Source organism: Salvelinus alpinus, chromosome 1 (assembly GCF_045679555.1).
Source record: "Salvelinus alpinus chromosome 1, SLU_Salpinus.1, whole genome shotgun sequence".
Classification (NCBI taxonomy): Eukaryota; Metazoa; Chordata; class Actinopteri; order Salmoniformes; family Salmonidae; genus Salvelinus; species Salvelinus alpinus.
Window position 1 is genome coordinate 104805899 of NC_092086.1, and position 25002 is coordinate 104830900.

General features: G+C 42.1%; 1 protein-coding gene across 4 annotated transcripts; it reads left to right on the forward strand.

Moving 5' to 3' along the window:
* Positions 1 to 1414: 1414 nt before the first annotated feature.
* LOC139557372 (guanine nucleotide-binding protein G(q) subunit alpha-like) lies at positions 1415 to 23901 on the forward strand. 4 transcript variants are annotated; one of them, XM_071372145.1, is made up of 8 exons: positions 1415 to 1880; positions 2251 to 2428; positions 3400 to 3584; positions 4314 to 4468; positions 4794 to 4922; positions 5175 to 5304; positions 17403 to 17556; positions 21859 to 23901. In XM_071372145.1, exons 1-8 carry the CDS (start codon positions 1818 to 1820, stop codon positions 22044 to 22046), a joined length of 1182 nt encoding a protein of 393 aa, XP_071228246.1. In that variant the 5' UTR covers positions 1415 to 1817; the 3' UTR covers positions 22047 to 23901. The 4 variants fall into 4 exon arrangements, with proteins under 4 accessions (XP_071228246.1, XP_071228510.1, XP_071228414.1 ...); XM_071372409.1 differs by lacking the exons at positions 17403 to 17556; positions 21859 to 23901 and adding exons at positions 16951 to 17002; positions 17157 to 17383; XM_071372313.1 differs by lacking the exon at positions 17403 to 17556 and having other exon boundaries at positions 21859 to 22047.
* The last annotated feature ends 1101 nt before the right edge of the window (positions 23902 to 25002 follow it).

A 25002-nucleotide genomic window follows, 5' to 3' on the forward strand; every position in this document is an offset into this window, starting at 1 on the left:
GCTGTCACTACGGACCCTGGTTTGATTCCAGGCTGTATCACCACCGGCTGTGATTGGGAGTGCTATAGGGCGATTGTCCCAGCGTCGTTAGGGTTTGGCCGGGGTAGGCCGTCATTGTAAATAAGAATTTGTTCTTAACTGACTTGCCTTGTTAAATAAATATAAACAGCTCTGGTGGACATTCCTGCAGTCAGCCTGTCAATTGCACGCTCCCTCAACTTGAGACATCTGTGACATCGTGTTGTGTGACAAAACTGCACATTTTAGTGTCCTTTTATTGTCCCTAGCACAAGGTGCACCTGTGTAATGATCATGCTATTTAATCAGTTTCTTGATATGCCACACCTGTCAGGTGGATGGAATATCTTGGTAAAGGAGAAATTCTTACTAACAGGGATGTAAACAAATTTGTGCACAAAATTGGAGAGAAATAGGCTTTTTGTGCTTATGGATAATTTCAGAGACCTTTTATTTCAGCTAATGAAACATGGGCCCAACACTTTACATGTCGCGTTTATATCTTTGACAACATTTACTCTACTACATTCCCAACGAAAATAAGTACTTTTTACACCCAAACATTTTCCTGACACCCAAAAGTGCTTGCTACATTTCAAATGCTTAGCAGGACAGGAAAATGTCAGATTCAGTCACTTATCAAGAGGTGATCTGAGGACTCACTAAAGAAAAATGCTTTGTTTGTAAATTATGTGTTGGAGTGTGCCCCTAGCTAACTAAAGTGTTATTTTATATCATGCTGTCTGGTTTCATATAAGGAATTTTAAATTATGTATTGCATTTCCTTTTACTTTTGATACTTAAGTATATTTAAAACCAAATAATTGTTTTGACTGAAGTAGTGTTTTACTGTGTTACTTTAAGTTTTGAGTAATTTTCTATTAAGGTATATTTACTTTTACTCAAGTATGACAATTGTGTACTTTCTCCACCACTGTTCCTTTAAATTAAGACCGAGACAATCAGGTTAGTGGAGTTCCTTACTAATTAGTGACCTTAATTTATCAATGAAGTACAGGGGAGGAGCGAAAACCTGCAGACACTCGGCCCTCCGTGGTGTTCCTAATTTTTGGTATACTGTAGTCAATAACATGTAATAACACATTTAAAATGTGTTAAATTAGCCTCTATATTCTTCAATTCAAGATATGTTAAGTGTTTATTTAAGTAGTGAACTGCCCACCCTTTTTATGTGCCACCGGACAGTTGTTTCATTACAATGTAACATATTGAGCGACATGCCTTAATGATCCTTTCCCATCTAAACACACCCTCTCCTAACGTCACATGGTTCGGGGCTTGAGTTACGCCAGCACAACACGACAGCAGCTGGCAGCAATAATGGCTAGAATTGTGTGAAAATAAGAGTCCTCTACATCGAGAGAAACTGTCCGACACACCCCATTCATGGGCCCACACTTTTTATGTTGGTGAAAATTATTAAGATGTAGAATAATGATGAAGAAAAAAACGTAAATAAAGGCAAGGATGAGTGATGTTGAAGAAGCATGACAAAAGGGTGGATGAATATGAAGAAAATGTTTTACTGTGTAGAGCACTTTTCTTTTTATGGCTCCTTGCCTTTTTGCTGCTAGGGTAACATAGGGTCCAGTCAGAGTACACTGTATTCTGTACCTAATGAAATTACAGATGGGACAAGCAAAGGGGACAATAGAAAAAATATAACAACGTTAAGCAATGCATCTTCAATGAAGACAAATTCAAAAGGAACATATTGTGGTATGGGATTATTTTTTGTAAGTCCTGTGGAATAATGGAATTTCGTTTTTTATACATTTATGGTGATATGGAGTAAAAGTCCGCCATATTCACTCACCACACCCGGAGTTCAACTATTGGAGGTAAAGATTTGCTTTTCTGTTTACATGTTGGTATTTCATTATTCATTCTCCCAACGGATTGGCTCCTATTGCATTTCGTAATGGGACCGTAGTTTACATAAATATAAAATAACAAGTGGTCTATTTATGTTTCTGCCAAAGGTTCAATCAGTTTCTGGGAATTGTATTCGCATTATTACGCTTGGCTTTTACTGTGGACTCTAGAGTGTAGGCTATGCATTGCACTGTAGATAGAGAATTCAGTCAGTGCTGAGGGAGGACATTTATTTTAGTTAAATATAACCATTTATTTAACAAAGTGACAATGTTTTTCACCATAACAATTTTTTTTACTTTTTTTACTTTTTTTAAATTTCACTTTGGAATATAGGCCTACCTCCTCGACCCAAAAGTAAGTTTTATCAAGAGAGTCATGACTTTGGGCTCCGTAGGGGCCTGTTGCCTCAGCGAAGAGGGAAAGGAGGCTCGACGGATCAACGACGAGATCGAAAGACAGCTTCGCCGGGACAAGAAAGACTCGCGTCGCGAGTTTAAGCTGTTGCTTCTCGGTAAACCAACGATCACAGTTCTAATTACCACTCAAAGCACTAATATGACATTGTATCATTATTTGAAACATGTTCATTATAATACTGACTCTATCAGTGTACATTGTATCTGTTATTTCAATGCACATGCCTATTAAAAAAAACATATTGCCTGGCAATTTGAATTTATTTGAGATATTGCCAAGAAAACAATGTTTCAGAGGCTTGTGGGAGGAGCTGTAGGAGGAGGGGTTCATTGTAATGGCTGGAATGGAATATTTGGAAAGTTATCAAACACATCAGACATATGGAAACCACATGTTTGACTCATTTCCATCTATTCCATTCCAGCCATTACAATGAGCCTGTCCTCATGTAGCTCCTCCCACCAGGCTAATCTGTTTTGTTTATTGTAGTGTAATGTCTTTGGTACTCTGTGATGTTTATATAACTTAAATATGTAGAATCATTTATTAAGTTCACACATCCAGCTCACAACTGTCACCCTGCTGGGAGCAAAATAAGTTATAACTCAAGGAAAGAATGTTGACAGCAATCAGACTCGTGTAGTTTGTTAGGTGACTAAGGAAGGGTTACCATTGCTACTATAAACGTTAGGTTGTTTAATTGCATAGGGGCCACATTTCTTAGAAATCAATCAATTCTTGTCATGGATCACTGTCCATTTAGGTTCGGAGATCAGAAATATTTTCCTGTGACAGATACAACACACAATAGACCACACCCTGAAACTGCTGTATCAACATTCCATGGCCAAAACAAAGTGCTACTCTTCAGTAGCAGGTGAAAAATTGTATTTCAATCAAAATGTTTGGGTAACTCAGCAATAGTTTAATCTACATTTCATGTGTTCATCAAATTGACAATATAAAAATGACACTCTATTATAAGCCTAAAATGTGCATTGGCAGGCTACTGTGTGGGTAATTTAAAAGTCAAACGGAGTTAATCTCTGAGCTTTTTCTCCCCAGGGACTGGTGAGAGTGGGAAGAGTACCTTCATCAAGCAGATGAGGATCATCCATGGGACGGGCTACTCCGAGGAGGACAAGCGAGGCTTCACCAAGCTGGTGTACCAGAACATCTTCACTGCCATGCAGTCCATGATCCACGCTATGGAGACCCTTCAGATCCCTTATAAGTGTGAAGACAACCAGGTGACCCTTCTGTTGTTCCATTTATACCAACTTTGCCTGTTTTTTTGCCAATATTTTGTGTTGGCACACACACATTTCTTTTTTTTGCACCATAATTTGTTTTATATACTTGAGTTTTTCCAGGCCTTGACACCACTCTGGAAAAACTCTGGGCTTTAGTTATAGCCTCTAGGCTAGAAGCTTTTCATTGTCAGAAAAACCTCCGGACCTGGCTACGCCCATGTTTGTACAGATCTTTTATTTGTTTCTACAGTCTCTGAGGCTCAGTGAGGATTGTAGTAAAGGATCAGGTGATGTCGTTATGATATCTGTAACTTTGTTTACTTTCTGCCTATTTGATGATGACATTAGTTACTGAGCAGGATGACAGACTGAAGGTCTTGTAAAAGGTACACATGTGGTTGACTGTTGGCACACATGTAAAGTAGGGCAACTCCTGGGACCAATATGCCACAAGAGAGACAAAATGACGTTGCTTAATCACATAGCTCTCTATCCCTTACCTTAAAGCCACCATATGGGGCCTAGTAATCATACAAATTCACTACCTCACAGCTATGTGCTAACTGCCACGCACTAACACACATTTAAATTCTAGATAGGTCTGAGGCCAAGCTAACACAATCCTTTGGCTTCCATTTACAATAAACATGATCACTCAGACAAATGCCTCTATAGGTCTCTTATGTAATGATCTCTTTCCCCTTCTCTTTCTCTCTCCTATTTCAGGGCCATGCAAATATTGTCATTGAAGTGGACGTAGAGAAGGTCACAATGTTTACAAATCCGTACGTTGACGCCATTAAGAGTCTATGGAATGACTCAGGGATCCAGGAATGCTACGATAGGAAGAGGGAATACCAGCTCTCAGACTCTGCCAAATAGTGAGTAAACCAATACCAAACCTCTAGTTTAGACTGCCAAATAGTGAGTGGACACAGACCAGTGACTACTCCCCACACTCTTCCCAAATAGTTTCCACTGTGTCCAATGCCAGTTACAACTCAGGCATAAAAGGCTGTACAGATTCAGGTAAACAATAACGCGATCCAATGGCCAGATTGATTGCTATTGTGATGGTCGGGGGAAAGATCTGTATCTTATGACTTCTGTGTTTTTCTGAGAAGTGATCTAATGAGTAACAGAACTGTTAACACGATGATAATAATAATAATAATAAATAACCCCATTTCTCTCATGCCCTTTCAGCTACTTGAATGCACTGGACCGTATAGCTGAGTCATCTTATGTGCCGACCCAGCAAGATGTGCTCAGGGTCAGGGTCCCTACCACAGGCATCATAGAGTACCCCTTTGACCTCCAGAGTGTGGTCTTCAGGTAAACATCCACATAGCCTACTATTCCATCCCTGTCTGCTGAACACAATTGATCAGATGATCCTAGAAAAGTAACTGGTATTAAAAGACTATTTAAATACAAATTGATGTTTCTCCATCTCCATGCTTTTCGGTACAGTACATATTGATGTTAATGTAATAACTCATCATAACCCATTAGAACTCTGTGTTCTCTATACCTGCCTGTTGAGAGTTGCCCTCAAACCTCATGGTGCTGTGCTGGTGTTCTCAGGATGGTGGATGTAGGTGGCCAGAGGTCCGAGAGGCGGAAATGGATCCACTGCTTTGAGAATGTCACCTCCATCATGTTCCTGGTGGCTCTCAGTGAATATGACCAGGTCCTGGTAGAATCTGACAATGAGGTGAGTTTGGTCATTGCACTTTCAACAGTCCAAAGCATGATGGTGCTCTTAGAGGACATGGTGCTCTTAAAATCCACGGCAGCCATGTTGGCGCCTCCTGGACAATACTGACCAATGACAATCCGCTGAATATTGACAATTCTAAACCGAGCTACCTAACTGAGCTGCTTGAACTTATGAATGGATTGATTGAATGCTAGAGGCAGAGATACATGGCATTGTACTAGAAAGTTGGCCAAACTCTCTCCCTGTTGCTATCTCTGTATGACTGGATCTCTGCTCGTGGAGTAGAGGATCCACGAGAGAGATAATCACCTAGTCAATCCCAACACAGAGGCACATTGTTCCAGCGCTAAATGTTGAATCAGCCCAAACCAGTTATGTGAAGATGACCCAGATTTTCCCGGAGCCCAACGCCTGTCTGCCTCAGCTGATATCCATTCACACTCCGTCATAGGGTTGGAGTTAGACTTCGCCTGCGCCCAGATCTGTACTTTAGCCAAACCCTCTGATTATTGTTGTATGACAACTCCTATAATCGTAGGAGTTGGCTAAATGCACGTACAGATCTGGGACCAGGCTACGTGTTCTCAGAGAAAAAGAAGGAGAATACCCCACACACTGTTTGAATGCTCCCAAAGTTTTAATAGGAACACTCACATTTGTTTTGTAACGCACATGCTACATTTGAACTGGACTTTGACCAGCTCAGGGGGTGTGCTTAGTGTTCACCTGCAGGGGGAGCCCTTCAGTCACTGTAATGATTCTTGGAACAAACACAAGGGCTGTTTTTTCTACAGTATTTGCATCATGCACAATCACTGCAAAGTAATCGTCCACACTGACTGTGTAGAACACTGGGTCCAGCAGCACAGCGACAGTCACCAACACTCTGGGTAACATGAAAACAGCCTAACCAGCTCTGCTAGGGCGAGTAAATGGTCAGAGTGAGGTGTTCTCTCATTTGTGTCTGGAAGTAGCTAGTAAGCTAGCCAACATTAGCCAGTTAGCTTGGATGCTTGACTGCTGTTGTGAGGTCAGAATATGGAGCCAGATACCCGCCAAAAGGTTGAACGTATGTATCGTTAGGATCATAAGAAAAGCCATGCGTGAAAAAGGAAACTTAAACGTTAAAATAGATCTGTAAACGTGTTACGACTGTGATTTAACATTTACACGTTCAAATTTTACTTTACGTCTCCCTTTACTCAGTTACAAATATTTTTTATGGGTACAAACTTTTGTCAGTAATGTGGCATCTGCAAAGAACATGAACCGAATGTAGCTAGTCAATCAAGCAACTTTAGCCCAGACGTTAGGGTTTGCAGCTTCCGGTTTCATTTCCAAAATAAAAGTCTAGAGCTTTGTTTTAGAACTGCATTCAATAACAACGTTATATCAGTAGATGGCGTAGTATAGGCTTGGGCCTTCAGCAAATGACTTGTGATAAAGACACAGAAGAGCCTTGTCTAGAATAACCGCCTGAGATGAAAAATAGAAAGTATATATGATTTATGCTAGGCCTATTCCACTATATAAATATGCCATGCTGTTGTGTGTTATTTAATGGCCATATAATTGCATAATTTATTTTTATAGCCTCGTGGGGATATTGTGGTGATCATGTAACCTAATGAATCACACTTTTTCCAGTATTTGGGAGCACGGACTGTAGGCCTTATATTAGGCATTTTGAGTGTTGTATTTGTGAATTCCACTCTGCATGTAGGCTTGTTATAGCCATTTGCATTGCACAACCCCATCACACAGAGGTTATATCCATATCAATAAATAAAGTCTTTGCTATAACCTGTCCAGAGCGAAATAGCCAAGGAGTCCCAAATGGTCAAGACTATCTATAGCCTATTCGTGCTTCTTCAACTATTTTGTTGAAAATGTATTTAGAGGTTATACACTGCTCAAAAAAATAAAGGGAACACTTAAACAACACAATGTAACTCCAAGTCAATCACACTTCTGTGAAATCAAACTGTCCACTTAGGAAGCAACACTGATTGACAATAAATTTCACATGCTGTTGTGCAAATGGAATAGACAAAAGGTGGAAATTATAGGCAATTAGCAAGACACCCCCAAAAAAGGAGTGATTCTGCAGGTGGTGACCACAGACAACTTCTCATTCTATGCTTCCTGGCTGATGTTTTGGTCACTTTTGAATGCTGGCGGTGCTCTCACTCTAGTGGTAGCATGAGACGGAGTCTACAACCCACACAAGTGGCTCAGGTAGTGCAGTTCATCCAGGATGGCACATCAATGCGAGCTGTGGCAAAAAGGTTTGCTGTGTCTGTCAGCGTAGTGTCCAGAGCATGGAGGCGCTACCAGGAGACAGGCCAGTACATCAGGAGACGTGGAGGAGGCCGTAGGAGGGCAACAACCCAGCAGCAGGACCGCTACCTCCGCCTTTATGCAAGGAGGTGCACTGCCAGAGCCCTGCAAAATGACCTCCAGCAGGCCACAAATGTGCCAGCTTCAATATTTGTATTTGTATTTATTATGGATCCCCATTAGCTGCTGCCAAGGCAGCTCTTCCTTGGGTCCAGCAAAATGAAGGCAGTTTATACGATTTTATAAACATTACAATACATTCACAGACTGTGTGCTCTCAGTCCCCTACTTCACCACTACCACATATATACAGTACCAAATCCATGTGTACGTGTGTGTATAGTAAGTATGTTATCGTGTGTGTGTGTGTGTGTGCATGTGCATGTTCCATCAGGTGTTTTTTTTATCAGTTTTTTAAATCTAATTTTACTGCTTGAATGAGTTACTTGATATGGAATAGAGTTCCATGTAGTCAGCTTAATGTGGTACTGTGCGCCTTCCATAGTCTGTTCTGGACTTGGGGACTGTGAAGAGACCTCTTGTGGCATGTATTGTGGGATATGCATGGGTGTCTGAGCTGTGCCCAAGTAGTTCAAAAAGACAGTTCGTGCATTCAACGTGTCAACACCTCTCATAAATACAAGCAGTGATGAAGTCAATCTCTCCTCCACTTTGAGCCAGGAGAGATTGACATGCATATTATTAATATTAGCTCTCTGTGTATATCCAAGGGCCAGCCGTGCTGCCCTGTTCTGAACCAATTGTAATTTTCCTTTTTTGTGGCACCTGACCACATGACTGAACAGTAGTCCAGGCGCAACAAAACTAGGGCCTGTAGGACCTGCCTTGTTGACAGTGCTGTAAAGAAGGTAGAGCAGCGCCTTATCATGGACATACTTCTCCCCATTGATACTGTTGTATCAATATGTTTTCACCATGATAGTTTACAATCCAGGGTAACTCCAAGCAGTTTAGTCACTTCAACTTGCTCAATTGCCACATTATTTATTACAAGATTTAGTTAAGGTTTAGGGTTTAGTGAATGATTTTGTTCCAAATACAATGCTTTTAGTTCATAAATATTTAGGACTAACTTATTCCTTGCCACCCACTCTGAAACTAACTGCAACACTTTGTTAAGTGTAGCAGTAATTTCAGTCGCAGTAGTAGTTGACATGTATAGTGTTGAGTCATCCGCATACATAGACACTCTGGCTTTCCTCAAAGGTTTTCCTAAAAGCCAGTGGCAATTCATTAGTAAAGATTGAAAAAAAGTAATGGGCCTAGACAGCTGCCTTGGTGAATTCCTGATTCTACCTGGATTATGTCGGAGAGGCTTCCATTAAAGAACACCGTCTGTGTTCTGTTAGACAGGTCATTCTTTATCCACAATGTAGCATGGGGTGTAAAGCCATAACACAAGTCTTGCCAGCAGCAGACTATGATTGATAATGTCAAAATCCGCAGTGAAGTCTAACAAAACAGCCCCCACAATGTTTTTATCATAAATGTCTCTCAGCCAATCATAAGTCATTTGTGTAAGTGCTGTGCTTGTTGAATGTCCTTCTCTAAAAGCATGCTGAAAGTTTGTTGTCAATTTGTTTACTGTAAAATAGCATTGTATCTAGTCAAACACAATTTTTTCCAAAAGTTTACTACGGGTTGGTAACAGGCTGATTGGTCAACTATTTTTTTACATTACATTTACATTTAAGTCATTTAGCAGACGCTCTTATCCAGAGCGACTTACAAATTGGTGCATTCACCTTATGATATCCAGTGGAACAACCACTTTACAATAGTGCATCTAACTCTTTTAAGGGGGGGGGGGTTAGAAGGATTACTTTATCCTATCCTAGGTATTCCTTAAAGAGGTGGGGTTTCAGGTGTCTCCGGAAGGTGGTGATTGACTCCGCTGACCTGGCGTCGTGAGGGAGTTTGTTCCACCATTGGGGTGCCAGAGCAGCGAACAGTTTTGACTGGGCTGAGCGGGAACTGTACTTCCTCAGAGGTAGGGAGGCGAGCAGGCCAGAGGTGGATGAACGCAGTGCCCTTGTTTGGGTGTAGGGCCTGATCAGAGCCTGAAGGTACGGAGGTGCCGTTCCCCTCACAGCTCCGTAGGCAAGCACCATGGTCTTGTAGCGGATGCGAGCTTCAACTGGAAGCCAGTGGAGAGAGCGGAGGAGCGGGGTGACGTGAGAGAACTTGGGAAAGTTGAACACCAGACGGGCTGCGGCGTTCTGGATGAGTTGTAGGGGTTTAATGGCACAGGCAGGGAGCCCAGCCAACAGCGAGTTGCAGTAATCCAGACGGGAGATGACAAGTGCCTGGATTAGGACCTGCGCCGCTTCCTGCGTGAGGCAGGGTCGTACTCTGCGAATGTTGTAGAGCATGAACCTACAGGAACGGGTCACCGCCTTGATGTTAGTTGAGAACGACAGGGTGTTGTCCAGGATCACGCCAAGGTTCTTAGCACTCTGGGAGGAGGACACAATGGAGTTGTCAACCGTGATGGCGAGATCATGGAACGGGCAGTCCTTCCCCGGGAGGAAGAGCAGCTCCGTCTTGCCGAGGTTCAGCTTGAGGTGGTGATCCGTCATCCACACTGATATGTCTGCCAGACATGCAGAGATGCGATTCACCACCTGGTTATCAGAGGGGGGAAAGGAGAAGATTAATTGTGTGTCGTCTGCATAGCAATGATAGGAGAGACCATGTGAGGATATGACAGAGCCAAGTGACTTGGTGTATAGCGAGAATAGGAGAGGGCCTAGAACAGAGCCCTGGGGGACACCAGTGGTGAGAGCACGTGGTGCGGAGATAGATTCTCGCCACGCCACCTGGTAGGAGCGACCTGTCAGGTAGGACGCAATCCAAGCGTGGGCCGCGCCGGAGATGCCCAGCTCGGAGAGGGTGGAGAGGAGGATCTGATGGTTCACAGTATCAAAGGCAGCCGATAGGTCTAGAAGGATGAGAGCAGAGGAGAGAGAGTTAGCTTTAGCAGTGCGGAGCGCCTCCGTGACACAGAGAAGAGCAGTCTCAGTTGAATGACTAGTCTTGAAACCTGACTGATTTGGATCAAGAAGGTCATTCTGAGAGAGATAGCAGGAGAGCTGGCCAAGGACGGCACGTTCAAGAGTTTTGGAGAGAAAAGAAAGAAGGGATACTGGTCTGTAGTTGTTGACATCGGAGGGATCGAGTGTAGGTTTTTTCAGAAGGGGTGCAACTCTCGCTCTCTTGAAGACGGAAGGGACGTAGCCAGCGGTCAAGGATGAGTTGATGAGCGAGGTGAGGTAAGGGAGAAGGTCTCCGGAAATGGTCTGGAGAAGAGAGGAGGGGATAGGGTCAAGCGGGCAGGTTGTTGGGCGGCCGGCCGTCACAAGACGCAAGATTTCATCTGGAGAGAGAGGGGAGAAAGAGGTCAAAGCACAGGGTAGGGCAGTGTGAGCAGAACCAGCGGTGTCGTTTGACTTAGCAAACGAGGATCGGATGTCGTCGACCTTCTTTTCAAAATGGTTGACGAAGTCATCAGCAGAGAGGGAGGAGGGGGGAGGAGGGGGAGGAGGATTCAGGAGGGAGGAGAAGGTGGCAAAGAGCTTCCTAGGGTTAGAGGCAGATGCTTGGAATTTAGAGTGGTAGAAATTGGCTTTAGCAGCAGAGACAGAAGAGGAGAATGTAGAGAGGAGGGAGTGAAAGGATGCCAGGTCCGCAGGGAGGCGAGTTTTCCTCCATTTCCGCTCGGCTGCCCGGAGCCCTGTTCTGTGAGCTCGCAATGAGTCGTCGAGCCACGGAGCAGGAGGGGAGGACCGAGCCGGCCTGGAGGATAGGGGACATAGAGAGTCAAAGGATGCAGAAAGGGAGGAGAGGAGGGTTGAGGAGGCAGAATCAGGAGATAGGTTGGAGAAGGTTTGAGCAGAGGGAAGAGATGATAGGATGGAAGAGGAGAGAGTAGCGGGGGAGAGAGAGCGAAGGTTGGGACGGCGCGATACCATCCGAGTAGGGGCAGTGTGGGAAGTGTTGGATGAGAGCGAGAGGGAAAAGGATACAAGGTAGTGGTCGGAGACTTGGAGGGGAGTTGCAATGAGATTAGTGGAAGAACAGCATCTAGTAAAGATGAGGTCAAGCGTATTGCCTGCCTTGTGAGTAGGGGGGGAAGGTGAGAGGGTGAGGTCAAAAGAGGAGAGGAGTGGAAAGAAGGAGGCAGAGAGGAATGAGTCAAAGGTAGACGTGGGGAGGTTAAAGTCACCCAGAACTGTGAGAGGTGAGCCATCCTCAGGAAAGGAACTTATCAGGGCGTCAAGCTCATTGATGAACTCTCCAAGGGAACCTGGAGGGCGATAAATGATAAGGATGTTAAACTTGAAAGGGCTGGTAACTGTGACAGCATGGAATTCAAAGGAGGCGATAGACAGATGGGTCAGGGGAGAAAGAGAGAATGTCCACTTGGGAGAGATGAGGATCCCAGTGCCACCACCCCGCTGACCAGAAGCTCTCGGGGTGTGCGAGAACACGTGGGCAGACGAGGAGAGATTATCTTATTTGAGCCAGTAAAGGGGGCTTTGATGTTCTTAAGTAGCGGAATGACTTTTGCTTCCCTCCAAGCCTGGGGGTACACACATTCTAGTAGGCTTAAATTGAAAATATAGCAAATAGGAGTGGAAATATCGTCCGCTATTATCCTCAGTAATTTTCCATCCAAGTTGTCAGACCCCGGTGGCCTGTCATTGTTGATAGACAACAATAATTTTTTCACCTCTTCCACACTAACTTTACGGAATTTAAAATTACAATGCTTGTCTTTCATTATTTGGTCAGAAATACTTGGATGTGTAGTGTCAGCATTTGTTGTTGGCATGTCATGCTAATCTTGCCAATCTTGCCAATGTAAAAATAATTAAAGTAGTTGGCAATATCAGTGAGTTTTGTTATGAATGAGCCATCTGATTCAATGAATGATGGAGCAGAGTTTGCCTTGTTTCCCAGATTTTAATTTAAGGCGCTCCAAAGCTTTTTACTATCATTCATCTTTGTTTTATAGTGTAGTTTCTTCTTCTTTTTATTCAGTTTAGTCACATGATTTCTCAATTTGCAATATGTTTACCAATCGGTTGTGCAGCCAGACTTATTTGCCATTCCTTTTGCCTCATCCCTCTCAGCCATAACTTTTTTAATTCCTCATCAATCCACTGGGATTTAACAGTTTTTACAATCATTTTCTTAAAGGGTGCATGCTTATTAGCAACTGGAATAAGCAATTTCATAAATGTGTCAAGTGCAGTGTCTGTTTGCTCCTCATTACACACCACAGACCAACATATATTCTTTACATCAATAACATAGGAATTACTACAAAACTTATTGTATGACCTCTTATACACTATATTAGGCCCATCCTTTGGAACTTTGGTTTTCCTAGATATGGCTACTATATTGTAATCACCACATCTGATGGATCTGGATACTGCTTTCAAGCTAATTCCTGCAGCATTAGTAAAGATCTGATCAATACATGTTGATGATTTCATTCCTATGCTGTTTTTAACTACCCTGGTAGGTTGACTGATAACCTAAATCAGTTTTAAGCTTTTTCTTGAGTGGGCAGCTTGATGAAAGCTGGTCAATATATGAATCACCCAGAAAATATACCTCTCTGTTGATTTCACATACAGTGGCAAGAAAAGGTATGTGAACCCTTAGGAATTACCTGGATTTCTGCATAAGTTGGTCATGAACAATAGACAAACACAGTCTGCTTAAAGTAATAACACACAAACAAGTATACGTTTCCTATCTTTATTGAACACACCGTGTAAACATTCACAGTACAGGGTGGAAAAACTGTGAACCCTTGGATTTAATAACTGGTTGACCCTCCTTTGGCTGCAATAACCTCAACCAAACGTTTTCTGTAGTTGCGGATCAGACCTGTACAACAGTCAGGAGGAATTTTGGACCATTCCTCTTTTACAAAACTGTTTCAGTTCAGCAATATTCTTGGGATGTCTGGTGTGAACCGCTCTCAAGGTCATGCCACAGCATCTCAATCGGGTTGAGATCAGGACTCTGACTGGGCTGCTCTAACCAACATCTCGAATCTCGTCTCATTGATTGGACTCCAGGTTAGCTGACATCTGACTTCAATTATCTTTTGGAGAAGTCATTAGCCTAGGGGTTCACATACTTTTTCCAACCTACACTGTGAGTGTTTAAATTATGTATTCAATATAGACAGGGAAAATACAATAATTTGTGTGTTATTAGTTAAAGCACACTGTGTTTGTCTATTGTTGTGACTTAGAGGAAGATCAGTTCACATGTTTTTACCAATTTATGTGGAAATCCAAGTAATTCCAAAGGGTTCACATACTTTTTCTTGCAACTGTACATTATCAAGCATTTCACACATGCTATCCAGATACTGACTGTTAGCACTTGGTGGTTTATAGCAGCGTCCCACAAGAATGGGCTTTAGGTGAGGCAGATGAACCTGTAGCCATATTACTTCCAATGGTATTTTACATGATATCCTCTTTAAGCTTTACAGGAATGTGGTTCAGAATAAAACCGCATCACCTCCACCACTGGCATTTGTCTTTTCTGTAAATATTATAATCTTGTATTGCTTCCACTGTATCAAAGGTATTATCTACAGTTGAAGTCGGAAGTTTACATATACCTTAGCCAAATACATTTAAGCTTAGTTCTTCACAATTCCTGACATTTAATCCCAGTAAAAATTCCCTGTCTTAGGTCACCACTTTATTTTAAGAATGTGAAATATCAGAGTAATAGTAGAAAGAATGATTTATTTAAGCTTTTATTTCTTTCATCACATTCCCAGTGGGTCAGAAGTTTACATACACTCAATTAGTATTTGGTAGCATTGCCTTTAAATTGTTTAACTTGGGTCAAATGTTTCGGGTAGCCTTCCACAAGCTTCCCACAATAAGTTGGGTGAATTTTGGCCCATTCCTCCTGACAGAGCTGGTGTAACTGAGTCAGGTTCGTAGGCCTCCTTGCTCGGACACACTTTTTCAGTTCTGCCCACACATTTTCTATGGGATTGAAGTCAGGGCTTTGTGATGGCCACTCCAATACCCTGACTTTGTTGTCCTTAAGCCACTTTGCCACAACTTTGGAAGTATGCTTGTGGTCATTGTCCATTTGGAAGACCCATTTGTGACCAAGCTTTAACTTCCTGACTGATGTCTTGAGATGTTGCTTCAATATATCCACATAATTTTCCTTTCTTATGATGCCATCTATTTTGTGAAGTGCACCAGTCCCTCCTGCAGCAAAGCACCCCCACAACATGATGCTGCCACCCCCGTGCTTCACGATTGGGATGGTGTTCTTCGGCTTGCAAGCGTCCCCCTTTTTCCTCCAAACATAACGATAGTCATTTTGGCCAAACAGTTATATTTTTGTTTGATCAGACCAGAGGACATTTCTCCAAAAAGTACGATCTTTGTCCCCATGTGCAGTTGCAAACCGTAGTCTGGCTTTTTTATGGCGGTTTTGGAGCAGTGGCTTCTTCCTTGCTGAGCGGCCTTTCAGGTTATGTTTTGTACCTGTTTCCTCCAGCATCTTCACAAGGTCCTTTGCTGTTCTGGGATTGATTTCCACTTTTCGCACCAAAGTACGTTCCACAGGTACACCTCCAATTGACTCAAATGATGTGAATTAGCCTATCAGAAGCTTCTAAAGCCATGACATCATTTTCTGGATTTTCCAAGCTGTTTAAAAGCACAGTCAATTTAGTGTATGTAAACTTCTGACTCACTGGAATTGTGATACAGTGAATTATAAGTGAAATAATCTGTCTGTAAACAATTGTTGGAAATATTACTTGTGTCATGCACAAAGTAGCTGTCCTAACCGACTTGCCAAAACTATAGTATGTTAACAAGAAATTTGTGGAGTGGTTGAAAAACGTGTTTTAATGACTCCACACTAAGCCTATATATATTTATATAAGGAAGTGATGCAGACAATTACATTGATGGAAGCTACAATCCATATGCAATATTAAAACTGATCTACCCCTAAAAATAAATACAACATTTACCTCTGTCCAGTGTCTGTGTTCAAACTAGACACTCTAATATACACTGCTCAAAAAAATAAAGGGAACACTTAAACAACACAATGTAACTCCAAGTCAATCACACTTCTGTGAAATCAAACTGTCCAATTAGGAAGCAACACTGATTGACAATAAATTTCACATGCTGTTGTGCAAATGGTATAGACAAAAGGTGGAAATTATAGGCAATTAGCAAGACACCCCCACAAAAGGAGTGATTCTGCAGGTGGTGACCACAGACCACTTCTCAGTTCCTATGCTTCCTGGCTGATGTTTTGGTCACTTTTGAATGCTGGCGGTGCTCTCACTCTAGTGGTAGCATGAGACGGAGTCTACAACCCACACAAGTGGCTCAGGTAGTGCAGTTCATCCAGGATGGCACATCAATGCGAGCTGTGGCAAAAAGGTTTGCTGTGTCTGTCAGCGTAGTGTCCAGAGCATGGAGGCGCTACCAGGAGACAGGCCAGTACATCAGGAGACGTGGAGGAGGCCGTAGGAGGGCAACAACCCAGCAGCAGGACCGCTACCTCCGCCTTTGTGCAAGGAGGTGCACTGCCAGAGCCCTGCAAAATGACCTCCAGCAGGCCACAAATGTGCATGTGTCAGCATATGGTCTCACAAGGGGTCTGAGGATCTCATCTCGGTACCTAATGGCAGTCAGGCTACCTCTGGCGAGCACATGGAGGGCTGTGCGGCCCCACGGCCTCCTCCACGTCTCCTGATGTACTGGCCTGTCTCCTGGTAGCGCCTCCATGCTCTGGACACTACGCTGACAGACACAGCAAACCTTTTTGCCACAGCTCGCATTGATGTGCCATCCTGGATGAACTGCACTACCTGAGCCACTTGTGTGGGTTGTAGACTCCGTCTCATGCTACCACTAGAGTGAGAGCACCGCCAGCATTCAAAAGTGACCAAAACATCAGCCAGGAAGCATAGGAACTGAGAAGTGGTCTGTGGTCACCACCTGCAGAATCACTCCTTTTTTGGGGGTGTCTTGCTAATTGCCTATAATTTCCACCTTTTGTCTATTCCATTTGCACAACAGCATGTGAAATTTATTGTCAATCAGTGTTGCTTCCTAATTGGACAGTTTGATTTCACAGAAGTGTGATTGACTTGGAGTTACATTGTGTTGTTTAAGTGTTCCCTTTATTTTTTTGAGCAGTGTATATAAATGTGATGGTGAGAAATGTTTTTTTGTCTGAATACAGCTGTGTCGACCCTTTGGGAAGAATTAAACTTGGTCAAGCTTCTCAAGTGTCTGTGAGTTATTTACTCTGAAAAATAAGAACCTAACAACAGATTAAATTTCACGCTTACGTTCATGTTTCAAGCATAGCTTTTCTTACGATCCTAACAATTTACGTATTGGATTTTCTTAGGATACTAACGATACGTACGTTTAACCTTTTGGTAGGAATCTGGATCCATATCAGAGCGGTTGGATCAACCCTACTCCTCAGCCAGAGCGGACTCCCCAAGAGCGAAACTCTGTGAATTTACGAATGGACAATGACAACGCTCTGAATTTACGAACGCCCAGAGCGCATTCTGAGCGCACTCTGGCACTCCAGATTGAATTTACGAACATGGAGTTAGAAAAAAAAGAAGGGCAAATACAGGTTGTCTCTTTAACATTGTGTGTTTTTTTTACTTTCCACAGAATCGAATGGAGGAAAGCAAAGCATTGTTCAGGACAATAATAACCTACCCGTGGTTTAAAGATTCCTCAATCATTCTATTCTTGAATAAGATTGACTTAATGCAAGAGAAAATTTTGTTCTCACATCTGGTGGATTACTTCCCTGAATATGATGGTAAGAACTCCTTTTTTTCATGGATTTAATGAAAAAAAGACGAGCTCAATTTACACGGACCAGCTAAATGTGATCATAAACTACCCATGCAAAATGGATTAGCATTCAGTTATCGTGTCAGAGCCGGCATTATGGGCAGGCCTTAGTGGGCCTGGTCCGCCATACCGTACCTCATTGCCAGTCCAAATAACATATTGATATACTGATCATTTATTTGGCCGAGATGCACGCCGAAAGACGCATCAATCTCAGCAAAGAAAAATTACAGTTTTGTTTTAATTTCACCTTTATTTAACCAGGTAGGCTAGTTGAGAACAAGTTCTCATTTACAACTGCGACCTGGCCAAGATAAAGCACAGCAGTTCGACACATACAACAACACAGTTACACATGGAATAAACAAACATACAGTCAATAATACAGTAGAAAAAAGAAAAATCTATATACAGTGAGTGCAAATGAGGTAAGGTAAGGCAATAAATAGGCCATGGTAGCGAAGTAATTACAATATAGCAATTAGACACTGGAATGGTAGATGTGCAGAAGATTAATGTGCAAGTAGAGATACTGGGGTGCAAAGGAGCAAGATAAATAAATAAATACAGTATGGGGATGAGGTAGTTGGATGGGCTGTTTACAGATGGGCTATGTACAGGTGCAGTGATCTGTGAGCTGCTCTGACAGCTGGTGCTTAAAGCTAGTGAAGGAGATATGGGTCTCCAGCTTCAGTGATTTTTGCAGTTCGTTCCAGTCATTGACAGCAGAGAACTGGAAGGAAAGGCGGCCAAATAGCACCCCTCTGTCTCAGTATGTGAAGCCTAGTGGTTAAGAGCGTTTGGCCAGAAACCAAAATGTTGCTGGTTCAAATCCCTGAACTGACTAAGTGAAAGATCTGCCGATGTGCCCTTGAGCAAGGCACTTAACCCTAATTGCATATTTACAGAAGGGGCTTTTCTGTCATGGATACAATGTGATGCACACTGACAGGGACATAGGCCTATAGGATATGTGAGTGTCAGCTGCAGCTGGATACTATTGGCACCAAAAGAGACCAGGGTGGGTGCTATCATAGTGACACTTTCCTGTAGACTTCATAGGTCAGAATCATACTAGGCTAGGCTAGGCTACTCCTTTTATGACGACATTTAGATAAAAAAGTACAATTTATGTATATGTACAGTGGGGAGAACAAGTATTTGATACACTGCCGATTTTGCAGGTTTTCCTGCTTACAAAGCATGTAGAGGTCTGTAATTTTTTATCATAGGTACACTTCAACTGTGAGAGACGGAATCTAAAACAAAATTCCAGAAAATCACATTGTATGATTTTTAAGTAATTAATTTGCATTTTATTGCATGACATAAGTATTTGATCACCTACCAACCAGTAAGAATTCCGGCTCTCACAGACCTGTTAGTTTTTCTTTAAGAAGCCCTCCTGTTCTCCACTCATTACCTGTATTAACTGCACCTGTTTGAACTCGTTACCTGTATAAAAGACACCTGTCCACACACTCAATCAAACAGGCTCCAACCTCTCCACAATGGCCAAGACCAGAGAGCTGTGTAAGGACATCAGGGCTAAAATTGTAGACCTGCACACGGCTGGGATGGGCTACAGGACAATAGGCAAGCAGCTTGGTGAGAAGGCAACAACTTTTGGCGCAATTATTAGAAAATGGAAGAAGTTCAAGATGACGGTCAATCACCCTCGGTCTGGGGCTCCATGCAAGATCTCACCTCGTGGGGCATCAATGATCATGAGGAAGGTGAGGGATCAGCCCAGAACTACACGGCAGGACCTGGTCAATGACCTGAAGAGAGCTGGGACCACAGTCTCAAAGAAAACCATTAGTAACACACTACGCCGTCATGGATTAAAATCCTGCAGCGCACGCAAGGTCCCCCTGCTCAAGCCAGCGCATGTCCAGGCCCGTCTGAAGTTTGCCAATGACCATCTGGATGATCCAGAGGAGGAATCGGAGAAGGTCATGTGGTCTGATGAGACAAAAATAGAGCTTTTTGGTCTAAACTCCACTCGCCGTGTTTGGAGGAAGAAGAAGGATGAGTACAACCCCAAGAACACCATCCCAACCGTGAAGCATGGAGGTGGAAACATCATTCTTTGGGGATGCTTTTCTGCAAAGGGGACAGGACGACTGCACCGTATTAAGGGGAGGATGGATGGGGCCATGTATCGCGAGATCTTGGCCAACAACCTCCTTCCCTCAGTAAGAGCATTGAAGATGGGTCGTGGCTGGGTCTTCCAGCATGACAACGACCCGAAACACACAGCCAGGGCAACTAAGGAGTGGCTCCGTAAGAAGCATCTCAAGGTCCTGGAGTGGCCTAGCCAGTCTCCAGACCTGAACCCAATAGAAAATCTTTGGAGGGAGCTGAAAGTCCGTATTGCCCAGCGACAGCCCTGAAACCTGAAGGATCTGGAGAAGGTCTGTATGGAGGAGTGGGCCAAAATCCCTGCTGCAGTGTGTGCAAACCTGGTCAAGAATTACAGGAAACGTATGATCTCTGTAATTGCAAACAAAGGTTTCTGTACCAAATATTAAGTTCTGCTTTTCTGACGTATCAAATACTTATGTCATGCAATAAAATGCAAATTAATTACTTAAAAATCATACAATGTGATTTTCTGGATTTTGAGAGATTCCGTCTCTCACAGTTGAAGTGTACCTATGATAAAAAATTACAGACCTCTACATGCTTTGTAAGTAGGAAAACCTGCAAAATCGGCAGTGTATCAAATACTTGTTCTCCCCACTGTATATACAGTGCATTCGGAAAGTATTCAGACCCCTTGATTTTTTCCACATTTTGTTACATTACAGCCTTCTTCTAAGCTGTATTAAATAAACATTTTCCCTCGTCAATCTACACACAATAACACGCTATAATGACAAAGAGAAAACAGGTTTTCTGAATTTTTTGAAAATGTATTAGAAATAAAAAACAGAAATACCTTATTTACTTAAGTATTCAGACCCTTTGCTATGAGGCTCGAAATTGAGCTCAGGTGCATCCTGTTTCCATTGATTATCCTTGAGATGTTTCTAAAAATGTATTGGAGTCCACCTGTGGTAAATTCAATTGATTGGACATGATTTGGGGACTCCCGAGTGACGCAGCGGTCTAAGGCACTGCATCTCAGTGCTAGAGGCGTCACTACAGACACCCTGGTTTGAATCTAGGCTGTATCACAACCGGCCGTTATTGGGAGTCCCATAGGGCTGCGCACAATTGGCCCAGCATCGTCCGGGTTTGGCCGGTGTAGGCCGTCATTGTAAATAAGAGTTTGTTCTCAATTGACTTGCCTAGTTACATTTTTTTTAAATCAGACTCGTTATTTTGTTACTTTTTATAATTTTTTACTTTCGTTTATTTGGTAAATATTTTCTTAACTCTTTCTTGAACTGCATTGTTGATCAAGGGGTCTGTGTACTTTCTGAATGCACGGTAACAAATGAACCAGCACTTGCACTTGACCCCCCCCATGAAGGAGTAGCATGTCATACTTTATTGGGGGTCAGACAGCGCCAGATACAGTACATTGGCTACATCTAGTAAGACAGAGGTGGGCTGTTTCGCTTAGATGCTGTTTCGCTCGCTCAGATGCTTTCTCCAATGAGAGAGTTTCAGCCACTTGAGAAAGTTGGCGGGTGAACTGTTCAGATGCACTGTTCAGATGCTGGAATTATTTTGGACAAAAGTGTGAAGGTTACCTACTTTTTTAAAGTGATTTGTTTGGCAATCAGATGAAAACATCATGACTGGTTGTGTTCATGCCACATTACACGTTAATATATTTTTACAGTTAAATTACATGTCTTTACTATAAAACCCATTTAAAAACTGTGCTTGCGCTGGCCCTGTATCATATTACCAGTATACTTTATAGATAAAAACACCCTAAATAAACAAATATAAATACAATGCACATCATAAATAAACTATTGTATGTATATGATGCAGCCGTCTAACACCATTTACAAGACCTTGACCCTTATGGCCTGTAATCGATCCTTGGCGGTGCAATTTGTAACCTCTTGGTTCCTGTGGCCACCGAAGGCGATTCACAAACAATCAATGTTCAAACCACAAAGACACACAGTTCCAGTACACTTTCAAACACCCTCCCTCTCAGTCCTGCTGGGTCGATACCTTGTTCATTTAACCAGAAATGAAACAATATTTAATATATTGGTTTAAATTGATATAAGAGTTAAATTAACTGATGTGCCATTATTTCATGAATCATATAACTAATCATATCTCCTCCTCGCAGGGCCCCAGCGGGACCCACAGGCAGGAAGAGAATTCATCTTGAAGATGTTTGTGGACCTGAATCCAGATTGCGATAAAATCTACTCGCACTTCACCTGTGCCACTGACACGGAGAACATTCGATTTGTCTTTGCCGCCGTCAAGGACTTCATTCTACAACTGAATCTGAAGGAGTACAACCTGGTTTAAAGGCTCCAGCTGAATCTGAAGTAGTACAACCTGGTTTAAAGGCTCCAGCTGAATCTGAAGTAGTACAACCTGGATTAAAGAATCCAGCTGAATTTTACGGAGTACAACCTGGTTTAAAGACTCCAGACAACCGCAGTTACAGACTCTTTAATGCAATGTGAAGGAGTACAACCTGGTTTAAAGACTCCAGCCGACCGCAGTTACAGACTCTTTAATGCAATCTGCTCCAAAAGCTGCAGCCAGAGACCAGGGCCTGGAGCCATAGTACAGATAGACTACTTCAGTATGTCTGGTTGTCTTTCACTACGGTGAAACCCTACAGAGAATTTACATAAATGACTGTATTATTTCAACTGTTCACCACTGCATTATTTTTTTGTTTATGGGTATCTTTGATTTTGTTCACGAGGTGCATCGTGATGATGAATATTACTGTGCCTTTTTGAGGAGAGAGGATTCTGGTGTACATTGAGAGTTATTGATAACTCTTTGTAAACCGTTTAAAACACATTATAACAGTGTAAACACACATTTCATCAGATGAGAGTTAAAAAGTGCTTTGATGTGCCTGGTGTCTCTCTGAGGACTGTTGGCCGACGGCTCTCTTGTCAAAGAAAGTCTGGTGGACATTTAGATAACTGCTATGAATCACCTCACCTTACATCCTCCAGTGGGTCATAGTCACACTAGTGTTTCCCCTATATGCATTTAGCAGGGGTGCACAGCCACTATAAAAAAACAAAAAATGTAGATGTATAGATGTAGAATAGATGTATGCCCTCCCCACCTCCCGCAGAAGGACCCCATGAAGGCCCCAAACACTGCACAGTCTATAATGTGTTTTTTGTATTGAGACGTGGTTTAAATACATTGTTTACGTATTTAAAATGAGTAGTCATTCTCTGGGTCAGAGGATAGAAGAAACAGTCATAATCATCACCTAGAACACGTAAACTAGCAAACAGGTATTATTTGCACAATTGACACATTTTGTTGTTTTTTCTATTGGTGTATAGCTAAGTGTTGCCAAATTAATATTACCTCTATTGACTGAACACCCTCTACAGAAGGGTGAAATCTGACGCTGTACCATCAAATTTCAGCCAAAACGCATTTGACTATCAACACTTTTCAGTTGTGATACTGTACATGTCAACTACCAGTGTTATAAAATAAGCATATTAGCGCCCACTAAACGGTGCATCTTGCTACTGTTCCTCATCCAATGAGGGAATGTTATCACATTTACACAAGGTCTATCATTGATCCATAACATCTGCCTTTTGACAGTCCTTTGTATTCTCAGTGGAGATGTACTGTATTGCTTTGGCACAGTTTCAGTTTAGGGAATTTAAACTTTAATGAGTATTATCGAATCAATCTCTGGTTTCAAGATTATTTGTGATAAGGGCTGAAAATGATTCCCCATATGTAGTATATGCCTCCTTGCACTTTGTAAATACAAACTGATACAGTGATTTTCTGTTTTAAGGTCCTGTAAAATGAAAAGTGTTGCAATTGTTACCTGCTGAATGAGAATGTTGGGTCCAATGACCTGCTTTGAACACAGGCATTCATTTCTTGAACTAATTTTTTGAATCATAAATATATGTAATTTGAGAGTAAAAATAAGTACTTACATTTTTATATAAATTAAAGAACTAATCAGAAGGTTTTCTGCACAAGGTTTTCGATTTGTGTCAATCTTCACACACCCTGACGTTATGTGCCATTTTAAAGTCTTGATTGAAAATAAAGCATATATATTTCACATTTATGTCAAATTATCTTCAGAGCAATTTTGTCCATGTTTTCAAATTAGGAGTGACGGAATAAATCATTCCAATTTATGCAACATCCTTCTCCGCACTTTTTTCAGCTACTGTGTATATTTGTGTGCCGATTACCATTACAATCTAAGGCATAGAGTACACCGTAGATGGTGTTGGAAGATTACGCTGCCACTCATTGTTTGTCATGGCATTTAATGTCTGTCTGTCTTTTCCTAGCTGTGAGAGTTTAGCCTCTCAAATCATTTCAGTGATATCCATCTGGTCAAAGACAGACAGCATTGCTGCAGGGATGGATGTCCTGCTGCTGATTTAGAGAACATTTTTACAGAAGGGGCTTTTCTGTCATGGATACAATGTGATGCACACTGACAGGGACATAGGCCTATAGGATGTGTGAGTGTCAGCTGCAGCTGGATACTATTGGCACCAAAAGAGACCAAGGTGGGTGCTATCATAGTGACACTTTCCTTTAGGCTTCATAGGGCAAGAATCATACTAGGCTAGGCTACTCCTTTATGAGGACATTTAGATAAAAATATCTACTTTATTGAGGAAAAATATACGTTCTATACCTGTAATATGTGATTGTCCCACCTAGCTATCTTAAGATGAACGCACTAACTGAGTCACCCTGGATAAGAGTGTGCTAAATGACTAAAATGTCAAATGTAATGAGGTCATTGTTGCATTGTTCAACTGGCAGGCACACTCCTATAAACCCAGTGGGTTTACAATATCAACAGAACAGCCCAGTTTGTATGGTGAAAAGCCTAACCGACTTGGTGACAGTTACCTTACCTGTAAAATGGAAAATAATTACAACCCAACTTGTGTATGTGTGTGGGGGGGGGGTTCGTTTACACAATACCCCAGGTTTCAGATGTTTCCAAACCCAAACTATATAATAGAGAAGAGAACTACAGTAGTTTACATCAGGGTTTCCCCCAAACACAGTGCTGCCCCCCTCCCTGGGTAGAGATGTTGGTTTTTGCCCTAACAATGCATGGCCGATTCAAATCAAAATCAGACCTTACCGTGAAATGCTTACTTACAAGCCCTTAACCAACAATGTAGTTTAAGATAATATTTACTAAATAAACTAAAGTAAAAAATGGAATAAAAAGTCACACAAAATAACAATAAAGAGGCTATATACAGGGGGT

What these genes read in the sequence shown, in the direction of transcription:
- LOC139557372 (XM_071372145.1), top strand. Translation starts at nt 1,818, where the DNA reads ATGGTGATATGGAGTAAAAGTCCGCCATATTCACTCACCACACCCGGA. An exon ending in ATAAGTGTGAAGACAACCAG is followed by an intron (nt 3,585 to 4,313) that starts GTGACCCTTCTG and finishes CTCCTATTTCAG; the next exon opens with GGCCATGCAAATATTGTCAT. An exon ending in CTCCAGAGTGTGGTCTTCAG is followed by an intron (nt 4,923 to 5,174) that starts GTAAACATCCAC and finishes TGGTGTTCTCAG; the next exon opens with GATGGTGGATGTAGGTGGCC.